Genomic DNA, 12,156 nt, shown 5'->3' with positions numbered 1-12,156 from the left:
CACAGGCTGAAACCCTATTCCCTGTTTGACCTTGCTGCTGATCAGGAGTAGCTCTGTCTTGTCTGGATTTAGCTTCAGCTTGTTAGCCCTCATCCAGACCGTCACAGCTGCCAAGCACTGATTCAGGACCTGAACAGCCTCCTTAGCAGCAGGTGGAAAGGGTAATAGAGTTGAACGTCATCTGCATACAGATGGTATCAAACCCCAAAACTCTGGGTGATCATTTCCAGTGGCTTCATGTAGTTGTTAAACAACATGGGACACAATGCTGCAGGACAAAGGCTGTGGGCCTGAGCAGGTGTCCCCAACAACACCTTCTGGGAACGACCCTCCAGGAAGGACCAGAGCCATTGTAAAACAGTACCTCCAAACTCTATTCCTGTGAGATGTCCCAGAAGAATATCGTGGTCTGCGGTATCAAAGGCTGCTGAGAGGTCCAAGAGAACCAATAGGGACACACTCCCTCTGTCAAGTTCCCTATGCAGATCGTTCACTAAGGTGACCAAGGCTGTTTCAGTTCCATGGCTTGGCCTAAAGCCAGACTGCACTGGTTCTAGATAATCAGTTTCCTCCAAGAACAAGTGGAGTTGCGAAGCCATCGCATGTTCCAAGACTTTGCCCAAAAAGGGGAGATTGGAAACTGGCTGAAAGTTGTTCAGTTGACTGGGTTCCAATGATACTTTTTTCAACAGCTGTTTTATGACAGCCTCCTTTAGGCCCGCTGGAATCTTTCCTTTTCATAAGGAGGCATTAACCACCACCTTCACCCACTCTGCCAAACCCCCTCTGGCCTCATTTACCAGCCAGGATGGGCAGGGATCCAGAATGCCTCCACTTCTCCAAGAATCTGGTCCACATCCTCAGGCTGTGCCAATTGAAATGAATCAATTAAAACCAGACAGGCAGCACTGTCATTAACATGGTTGGAACAGCTGCCGAATGATCAGGGATTCTGTCTTGTGACCCCCTGAAACACCTCTGCTGCATGGTTCCTTGTGGATGCAATATTGGCCTCAATGCGATTTTTTTTTGCAGTGTCTGTTGCCACAGCTTTTGCCCTTAGATAGGCACACAGCTGTGCTCGATCTGATTCATTACACCTTAAACTCCACACATTCTAGTTCTCTCTTCACATGCTTGAACCAAGGAGCCGATTTCGCTCTGCTATGCGGGAGGGCACAGTCTGGAGCAATCATGTCTATTGTCCTAGTCATCTCCCTATTCCAGAGAGTGACCACAGCATCTACAGGGTCACTTACCGAGGTGGTGGGAAATTCCTCAAGAGCTATCAGGAATCTATCCTGATCCATAAACCTTCTGAGGTGAACCATTTTAATTGGTCCTCCACCCCTGCAGAGGTTGAAGGGGGGGGGGGGCTCAGTAAGCCTAAACCTGATCAGGTAATGGTCAGTCCATGGCAACGGAGCAACCGTCAGCTCCTCCACACTGCTACCTTCCTCCCATCCCTGACAGAAAACCAAGGTAGTCTGTACCTGGCTCTGTGGGTAGGGCCAGATACTAGTTGGGACAGCCCCATGGTTGCCATAGTGGCCATGAAGTCCTGAGCAGCTCCAGACAGCCCTCCACATGGACATTGAAGCCCCCCAGGACTTTGAGCCATTGGGACTCCAGTGCCAGTCCCGAGATCACCCTGACTATCTCAGGCAGGGAGACTGTAGTGCAGTGGGGTGGTCGATACACTAGCAGAATCCCCTTTCTGTCCCGGTCACCTGCTCTCAAATGGACACACTCTAATGTGGTTGACTGCGGGATGGGGCACCTGGCCATGGAGATGGAATCTACCCTCCAGATCTCTACCCTCCAGACCTCGGCTGATGCTGCACACAGTAGCCTGGTTGACACAGTAGCCTGGAGTGCTAGCCAAGATTCTAAGGGACAAAGCTAAGTGTATTGTTCCATAACAGCCATGGTTCACCCCTTCGTTTTATCTGTATGAAGACCACTATCAAGCTTGTGTAGTGGCCATAACTTCTCACAATTGATTTCAATCTTGTGAAGCACTTGGACACACTCAAAAAGGCATGAAAGGTGTCTTCATAGTTTCTCTTCCTAATGTCACCTATCAACTCATAGAAGCTGCAGATAGGTTTTCCATTGAACCCTCCTATGCATGCAAATGTAAAAAGTTCCTCACCTTTGACTTCAAGAATGAATTCAGCATTATTTGAATTCCTTCTCTCCTTTTCTGATAGAGATGGTCCCCTGTCTTCTATCAATTGTTAATTATGTACTATTTCAGTAAATTACCAAACTATAGTCTAGTCTTCATGATTTCAAAGCCCTATGGTGAAAAAATTCCTCAAAGGTTACGAAAGTCTTCATTCCCCATTTTGTAGACCAATGCCTCAATGGAACTTAAAGATTACCTTGTCACAACTTTCTAGCAAACCCTTTGAACCAATGGCATCCTTTGATCTTTGCTTACCTGCCTGGAAGGCAGTTTTTCAGTGGTAGTTACATCTGCCCAGAGTTACATCTTCCAGGATTAGTGCTGTGTGCTCTCAGGGCTGATCAGTCATACTTACATTTCCATTTTGATAATGTGGTTTTCACACTGCTTGTTGGTTTTCTGCCCATGGTAATCTCTACTTTCCATATCAGCCAGGATGTTGTGCTTGTCATATTGATGCAGAATCCTATGTTGGACTTAAAATTGATGCTCCAAAGTCTAGATGTCAGAAAGATGGTGTCAGGTTCAGAACATCCCAGAGATTTCTTGTCTGTTATTCTTGAAAGAAAAAAGAGACTGCTAATTTCTTCTTAATGCTTTTTAAATGGGTCACCAACATTTATCTGGCTTATGAACACTCAGGTATATTTGGGTAATAAAGATTGCAAATAAAATGGCATAAAGAAATTAGGAATCAAGAATATGGTTATAGGGAAATGGAGGAGGAAATCCTTCGAAATTGGCCAGTTTTTCAGTAAAGGAGGGTATAGATCCACTGCTGATATTTTGCTAAATGTAGCCACATACATATATGATTTCTTTTATAGAATTCTGTATAGTTAGATGGATTAGCAAATATAGGGCTGAGTTGGTCTGTATATGTTTTGAACAGGCTTGCAAGCTGGCTTTGAAAAAATGGTAAAACTGCTATATGACTTTTTTTTTAAAAAAAAGGTTTATAATATGCATTAGAGTATTGAATGCTTCTTACTAAAACAAGTGGTATGTGTTTGTGCAGTCATATCTTTCATTTTTAAAAAACAGGCTGAAGTTGCAGTCTTTGACATGGCCACAGCTTCTCCACGGCCTGGAAGCAGTAATAACTATAATGGAAGATTACAAATGCAAGTAACTAGTAAGTAAAAATCTGTCCAATTATGCATATAATCATTTTTCTTGTTTTTATGAATGAAAATAAAATCAACACTAACCTTTATTTACCTGTGGTGTGATAAAATTGCTCTAAGGTGAATGATGCTAAATCAGTCCTTTAGTCTTTCTGGATTGCAATATATTCCTTCTCACTCGGGTATATTAATTTGAACAGTTCATATCTAGTAAAGTGCATTTCTGAGTCTATTTTTTTCTCATGATAAGTAAAAAAGGAACTTGTGGAAGAATGCAGTTTATGGACATATCTAACCTAGATTGGTTGCCGGTTACATTTGTATTCTCAGAAAATTGCTCTTTTTGAATTTCTCATTGATATTATTAAATTATTTAAGAGTTGTGTGTATAAAATCATGTAAACTTAAACAGTAATGTTGCTGCATGTTTTTCAGTAAATAATTTTCTTCCTTGATTTGGATACACTGTGCTAGCCATAATAGAAAAGTGGAACCTGCATCAAAATGTTGTAGAGTAGGGAAATCCTGTTCAGATTTGTAGGGCTGAAACAAGAGTTCTATTCTTCTCTCCACACACATTCACACACATTCCTGCAATGTGTACACACATACACTGTAGAAATTAGTTTAGAATCTGAGCAGGGTTCTGCATTTGTTTTATCAGCATCTTAAATCTTGATCCCTCTTTCCCTTTGATGAGTTGTTTTTCTGCCTCTATGGTATCATTCTACTTGGTTCCCATGTATACATGAGCAGCTGTTGAGAGAGGCAGGAAAAACAAGTGGAGACATATGAAGCTGGGGAAGTCAGTATTCTATGGTGATATAGTGACAAGATAGGATGGAAAAGAGAATGCATTGAAAGGCAATGGTTGACAATTATACATTGATTTGGGGTGTGTGGGTTTGGGCAAGTATAAGCTATGGACATGTGTGAATGGGCTATATGTTTGACTTTCATGCAACCCTGGAAGTCTTCCTTTGAGAGCATGTGTTCCTTGGACTGCACAAAACTATCTACCTTGACATCTGTAGGAAAACATAACTCAAAACTATTGCCCATAGAAAAATTGGTGATTTTAAAAAAACAAATAAAAACCCTCACATTGTGAACTTCTTTTGTTTTTCTTTATAATCTGTATTACATTTTCACATGAGAACAATGCTACTATTCAGTACTATACTCCTGAATCTTTAGTAAAATGATTTCTGTTCATTCCCCAATTATAATAAACAAGACATGTTAGCTCGTAAATAGGAGGATTTCCACAAATATTCAAGCATTTTCATCCACTTCCATTCTTGGTGATTTAATCATAAAGCAATACTCATTATGTAATTATAGTAATTATCTTGTATTTAAAAGCCATCTGTTCTGCTTGAAGCTGTTTAATATATTATGGGGCTTTTCATGGTATATGCAATTCCTAACTAAAATACTAGACTGATTTTTTTTTTGTGCTCCAGGTAGTTTTTGGGTGTAGATGATCTGTACTTGTTCTAGTCAAGTTTCTAACTTTTGGGTTGTCAAAGGCTTTCATGGCTGGAATCACTGGGATGCTGTGAGTTTTCCAGGGTGTTTGGCCATATTCCAGAAGCATTCTCTCCTGACATTTCACCCACATCTATGGCAGGCATCATTAGAGGTTGTGAGGTCTGTTAGAAACTAGGCAAGAAAGGGTGAGTTTTCCGGGATGTATGGCCATGTACCAGAAGCATTCTCTCCTGATATTTTACCCACATCTATGGCTGGCAGACACTTGTCTAGAGAGGGGACATGAAGGCAGTTCCATCTTGCCTCCAGTGTCATCAGTTGGGATCCCCCCCCTCCAGCGCCAACTGCTGCTCTGAGATCAGAGTGACGAGAGGGGCCATGAAGGCAGTTCCAACTTGTATCCTGCACTGTGCTTATAATATAATATAATATAATATAATATGGTATATTGTATATACATATAATATTGATAATATTATAATGTAATACAATATAATACTACTACTAATAATTTGATATTATAATTATATCTTTTATATTAAATGTAATAGTACTAATAATATTACAGATATTGTTACAGTACAATGTAATATGTAATATTAATATTGTGCTATGGTAAAAATATAATATATGGTATCTACTTTTTAGTTGTAAGCTGCTCTGAGTCCCCTTTGGGGTGAGAAGGGCGGCATATAAATGCCGTAAATAAATAAATAATAGTTTCCAATAGACCTCACAAACTCTGAAGATGTCTGCCATAGAGTTTTAAAATTTTCTATCAGTTCTGTCACTGTTACAGACTTGCTTGTGGATAGATGACAAAGAGACGTTTTGGTGGTTGCTCCCACCCTCTGGAATTTCCCCTCTCTGGAATTGAGTGTTAGTTGTTGATTATATGTTTATATGTTTTATTTAATTGTATTTTAATTTTTTATTTTATATTCTGTTTTTAGGCACTTTGTGCTATGTGTAAGCCGTCCTGAGTCCCCTCGGGGACATGGTGGCAGGATACAAGAATAAAGTAGTATTAGTAGTAGAAGTTGGTATTGTTGCTATCGTTGTTGTTGTTATTATTGTTATTATTATGGATTGCAGCCATTATATGTTTTGATGAAATTTGAATGCTGCTATTTTACAGACTAAATTATATCTTTCTGTATGACTTTTGACTAGTTTATGTAAGATCCTAGAATTTATTTGGGCAAATGTTAGAATAAATACAGTTTGGTCAAGGCTTTATGTTAATAGCACTAGTATTTCCATTTTATGGTATGGAAGACAGTCAGACTTCATTGTTTACTGTTGTTTGTTGCACTTTCTTTAAATGAATATTTTATGTCACCTAAGTACTTATTTAAAGAATCTAGAAAATGTCTTATATTCCCACATATTTATTTTCTTGGTTCCTTTTCATGGCTGATCTTAAGTTTTAGGAAAGATTATATTGAAATATAAAATATTTATATTTTATATTTAAAAATTATGTCAAGTAGCTTATGGTTTAGAATTTTTTCTCATTCCTACCATTTTAAACTTTCGTATTTTGTACATTTAATATTTTTATATTTTCCTAGTTCTGGAGTGGAACTGACAATCGCAATTCAGGATTATTAAATGTTTTATGTTCTAAAACCAAATATTTTAAATTTATTTTTGGCTTGTCACTTTGTCTGACTTTTCAGTAAATGGGGGCAGAGGATTTTCCTTAAGACTTTTATATATCCCAAACTCTTACTTATGAAAATTTATAGCCTAAAAACGTTGTAGCATAAAGATCCAGATGCAGGCATGCTTCCATGGAGAAAGTCTCTGGAAGCTCATTTCTATAGCTGTTAACCCCTAATCCCTTGTTAGATCACATTAGCCCATTTAACAACTTTGGCCGTACAATCTGTGCACACATTTGTGAACCTTCGTGTTGTTTTAATATATTAATTCAGTTGTTTTATGTTTAATTTCTATGTTAGTTATAGTTTTCAAACATTTAATTTAAATTATAATTGTTATGCTTAAGTTGCTCTTTATGTGGGGTTATCTTTGGTTTTTATATTTGTATTTGTATTTATGTTTGTATTTGTATTTACTGAGTCATTGAATACTTGCCTTTTTATTTGTTGGAATCCGCTCTGAGTCCCCCAGGGGAGATAGGGTGGAATATATATAAAATAATAATAATAATAATAATAATAATAATAATAATGCCTTCATATGCCATTCCTCCGTCTAACTCAAGCAAGTAGCTTTTACATTGAAGGGATGGTGAAGAGAGTTGGAGAAACAGACTTTCAGTGTCAGGCTACGTAATCACTAGTACAGTAAAGCCAACACTGAGAAAAAAATGGGATTTTACTCTGGCCCAGTGGTTCCCAACCTGGGGTCCCCAGATGTTTTTGGCCTACAACTCCCAGAAGTCCCAGCCAGTTTACCAGCTGTTAAGATTTCTGGGAGTTGAAGGCCAAAAACATCTGGGGACCCCAGGTTGAGAACCACTGCGTAACTTTGTGTATCCTGCCTACAACAGGCAAGGTAACACAGCAATCTCCAGAGTCCTTTACTGAACATATGTGAAAAGCAAAACAAAAAGGCGAAAAGAGCTAAGTCTGCCTTAGTAGGTATGTGCCTAAATGCTTGTATGTTAGAAAGATAAGAATCTGTAACCTTCTGTTTTTTTAAAAAGCAAACACATAGCATAGTATCGTATATATGGGGAGGGAGGAAGAACTGACAAATATAAGGATGAAAGTGGCTATATGCTTGCCTGTCAGCGCTCCTTTGATAAAACCTCTACACACACACACACACGTATATATTTCATTTGTGGCTTTCACAATTTTGTATTGAGTGTAACTTTTGGGGTGGGGGGCATTCCTCTGAAGAAGAACATGTAAACTAGGTTTAATAAAATGGCTGGATTTATCCTTTTTCAATGTATGCTTTCCTGTATAGAAACAAGTAATAGAAAGGTAAGAGAATTAGTCTTTTGAATTGTTATTATTATATATATAATTGTTTGATAATAGGTTGTTTGAGAATAACACAAATAAAATTGAGAGAAATAATATTTACGCAATATTTACACTTTTTGTTACACTATATAAAATATTTTCACCACCTTGCAAATGTAATATAATGTCAATTGGTAGTGTTATACATTAAGCAAATAGAATGTAGCTGGCTTTAAAAAAAGCAAAATAGCTCTTAAATTCAGGTAGCCTTTTGAGTCATGGTTTTAATAAATTCCTTCTAAACAGTTAAAATAATTAAAACAATACAATATAGTACTCTTCCAACTTCCTTTTTATGTTTTTCATGTAAATATGCTGTAACTGGCTCTTAGGTGCTTAAAAACAAATGTTTAGTTACTTATTATTGTCATTTTCTACTATGAAAACTTTTCTCATAGTTATAAGCAATGTTTTTGTTAGTTTGTAGTGCCAAACTGAAAAGAAAAAAGAACTGGTTTGGTGGAACTGCCATCTATACAGAAGTAGTAGCAGATAGTGAAATTAAGAAAACATCTAAATCCAACAGTTCCTCAAATCCAAAATGGGATGAACAACTGACTGTGTAAGTAGATTTGCCCCCTGACTCTGTTTTACTTCTTGTTCGTTATATTTATTGCACTAGAGCCCATTATTCAGCAGGAACAAATTGGGGATTTGTTTCTTATTTCCTGTTCATCATTCCATCACAACGGCATAGACACAGAAAATCTGTATTCTTTTCCTCATTTAAAATGTTAGATATATGGCAAACATGGGGTGCGGGCTGTACATAAAATGTTGATTTCATGTTGATTTTTTTCACTCTTGAGAGAAATGATTGCATAAATAATACTATGGTAAGAGAATTGAGTAAGCATACAATTATATTCATCCAAGTTTTACTTTGTGGTAATGAAATTAGTTCTATAAGGAAAGATCCTTCAAACTTGCTATGTAAAACAATATGACATGAATTATTTCTTACAGCAGCCTGAAACAGTAGTAAGTTTCAGACTACTGTAAGAAATAATTCATGTCATATTATTCATGTCATTCATGTCAATAATAACAACAACTAATATTGTTGTTATTATTTCTTACACATCTTTCCCTATGGATCTAGGCAGAAAAAAATGTTAAAATACAAAATATAATATAATTTAAACACATAAAACATAAACCAGTTAAAATATCAGTTTAAAATAACATATACAAATTAAACATATTAAAATAAGTAGTATATAATTTGAAAGTTATAATTTAAAAATCATAATTTAAAAATAATAATTTAAAATAATCTGGATAGGCTTGCTAGAAGAGAATGGTCTTTAATTATGTTTTATATCTTCCGGCGGGCCATTTCACAATCCAAGGGCAGCTTGAGAAAAAGTTCTACAGGTCACTAGAAAATCATAATCCAGCTATCTTTTATTAGGATTGCTTTACTCAAAAGCTGTATTCTACAAATATTATTTTGTTTCAGTATATCCCACTATCAGTGTACAGAACAAAATATTTTAGAGTTTTGTTATCAAAACTCCTGTTGAACTATATGACATTTAATGATAATATTACACACATTCTGAAAGGGGTTTAACAGGGCCTAATCTAGAGATTTATTATGATACATTTCAGATGGCTAACTACATAATATTATTTCTGATTCTGTTTTCAAACTTGTAGAATCAATAGCTTGGATGCAGATGGAAAGGGATATAAAATCAGAATTATATGAATTTTTATGTACTTTAATCCCCCTCAAAATAATATCAAACAATAATCAACCAATTTATTGAGGAGTTCCAACAACTTGTGTCCATCGCTGGAGCATTATCTGTTTAAATAAACAGATACCAGTATGTATAATCAATATAAAAGTGGAGTGATAAAGAAGTACATATGATAAAGCAATACATGTTGAGTATCCATTATCTGAAATGCTTGAGGCCAGATTTTTTTTAATTGTCATTTTGGAGGGAAAATTGAAGGAGATTGCCAAGTGGGAGGGTTTTTTTCTGAGGGGAGGGGGTTGAGTGTAGATCTGAGAAAAATGCACCTGAATCTTCCTGTCGAGACTTTTGGCATGAAAGTTCCTGTGCTGCAAGCTCTAGTTCTATTGTCTTGGTAGGGCTGCTTGAGCCAATCCATGTATTTTTCCACTGGTGTATGTGTCTACTGCTTAGCCAGAGGGCAGTGCCAGGCAGTGCAGAGCAAAATGCAGCCTTCAGCACTCACCTCCCATGCCCTTGGCACTGGCTCCTGGTACTAATGGAAGAAGGGTTGCTTGCCATCGTAGATGAAGAATCAGAGCACTATGCTGATGGACAAGGAAAAGGAGAAAACTGGGGACTTGGTGGTGCTTTCTGAAACTACAGCTACGTCTATGCACTCATTCTTCTCAGATACACTGGTGGTCATGAGTGGCTGCTTGTGGGAAATAGGTGCTTCTAGACACTCACTTTGTCCCCAGGGACCAGAGGCATAATTGTTGCAGCTACTGCTTGGATAGGACACTTGCCAGAGCTGTGTTTGCTCATCCTGTCTGGGCTAGGTGGAGAGGGAGAGTAGGAGAGAGCAGTGTAGCTTGTTACTTCTACCATTTACTTTCACTGCTACTCTCTCCTTCACACAATCCTTAACTGATGGAGCCCTGAAGTCAGCCTCACATCTCTCTGCAATACATACTACACTCCTTGTGTTGAAGCTCAAAAAGTTTGATTTTGCAGATTTTGGGATTTCAGAATTCTGGATAAGAAATACTCAACTTGTACATACCACCAAATCGTTATTTTTTGTACAAGGTATTCAAAGGGATAAACCTATTATCAATATATTTTATCAGACAGTATATTTTAAGTAGCTTTTTTGTTACTAGTTAAAAATTTCACTCATATAGTTCTTTCATATTTGGATCAGTAGTACTTGTATCATTAGACTGCAAATAGTACAAGTACAGTATTATTTCCTTAACTATAGATTTGATATTCATAGTTTCACTTAGACATGGTCCAAAAATATCCCCACACCTGAAGTGTTTAAGGGCCTCTCTTGGTTCTCCAGTGTAATTCTATAGTGTGCTATTATTCATGGTTTCAGGTTTCTCACATGTGGGCTTGCTTTAGAATATATCCCTCACAGTCGTGGATTGAACTCTTTTTATTCTTGTTTTCTTTCTGAATTTATTTATGGTTTCTCTTCATAATTTTATATATTGTTTTGAATGATATATATATAAAACAGGATGTCATAAAATCTATATAAAAAAGTAACCACCACAATTATTATGAAAAGGTTTCCTAATACAAGATCAAAATATTACTCTGGAAACTTTTGTGTAACAATAGCATCAATGCACATATTCTGTATATCTGTCATATTTTAGGAGTTCTTTCACTTTCTTTGTTTTATTAGTGGATTAGGAGGTTTCAAAAAACAATAAAAGTTGGCTGTTGGATGTAGTGTAGGTTGTGATCTTAACTCCTTTCATATTAAATGAAGATGTTCAGATAACAATACTTTATATTGAGTATTCTCAAATTAATGGAGAAGAATATGCTACATATCTCTATTATGAAAAATACCCTACCCTAAATATGTTTGTTTTCAGGAATGTGACTCCACAGACCACTTTGGAATTTAGAGTTTGGAGCCATCATACTTTAAAAGCTGATGCTTTATTAGGAAAGGCCACTGTAGATCTTAGACAAGCTTTGGAAATACATAATAGAAGATGTAAGTTACAAATTTGTTTTGTTACTATTAATTGCTCTTTTTATAAGAAGGCATTTATTTGTTTTTATTTATGTATGTGACTGTGACTTTAAGTTTCAGTTGTAATGTTTGCTGTATTGCATAAAATGAGGACATCTTCCACCTTAAAACATTATCACAATGCAAACTTGTTGGTAATACAGAAAGGTTACAATTAACAAAACACATTTCTTTTTCAAATCTAATGATTATTAATTTTATAAAGATTTTTTTTCAATGTATACAGTCTAATTAATAAAATTGTGTTGTTGGATTATTTTTGTGTGATGAAAACACATTTCATAGCTTTTCTTCTATGTAAGTAGAAGGCTGCTCCCACAATGCAGCATAGCAACATTGTTTGAGTCTATCTAGTTCAATGTTTTCAACACCACCAGTACCTCTCCAAATTTTCAGTCAGGATGTCCTGCCAGCTCTACCTAGAGATGCCAGTGATTGAATTGTGAACCACTTTTGTATATGTTCTCTACCTCAGAATTTCCATTTTTCTGTCTGTTTTTTACACCAAGTGTAGTTTAATTTCCTTGATCATCATTATACATCTCCCTGAGCCATCCGAAAAGCCTCTCCAGGAATGCCAAAATGCTTG

At 36.5% G+C, this 12,156-nt stretch overlaps 1 protein-coding gene across 4 annotated transcripts in view; it reads left to right on the top strand.

The window, feature by feature from the left end:
• The window catches only part of WWP1 (WW domain containing E3 ubiquitin protein ligase 1), a 53,234-nt gene that overhangs the window by 19,799 nt on the left and 21,279 nt on the right, over nucleotides 1-12,156 (top strand). For all 4 annotated transcript variants that reach the window (XM_067467375.1, XM_067467374.1, XM_067467372.1 and 1 more), the window contains exons 2-4: nucleotides 3,236-3,326; nucleotides 8,238-8,379; nucleotides 11,404-11,528. In XM_067467375.1, coding sequence (XP_067323476.1) covers nucleotides 3,257-3,326; nucleotides 8,238-8,379; nucleotides 11,404-11,528 — 337 coding nt within the window. In that variant the 5' untranslated portion in view covers nucleotides 3,236-3,256. The remainder of the gene's footprint in view (nucleotides 1-3,235; nucleotides 3,327-8,237; nucleotides 8,380-11,403; nucleotides 11,529-12,156) is intronic.

This window comes from Anolis sagrei, chromosome 4 (assembly GCF_037176765.1).
Source record: "Anolis sagrei isolate rAnoSag1 chromosome 4, rAnoSag1.mat, whole genome shotgun sequence".
In the NCBI taxonomy this organism is placed as follows: Eukaryota; Metazoa; Chordata; class Lepidosauria; order Squamata; family Dactyloidae; genus Anolis; species Anolis sagrei.
The sequence above is the reverse complement of the archived record's forward strand: the minus strand, read 5'-3'. Positions and strand labels throughout refer to the sequence as shown.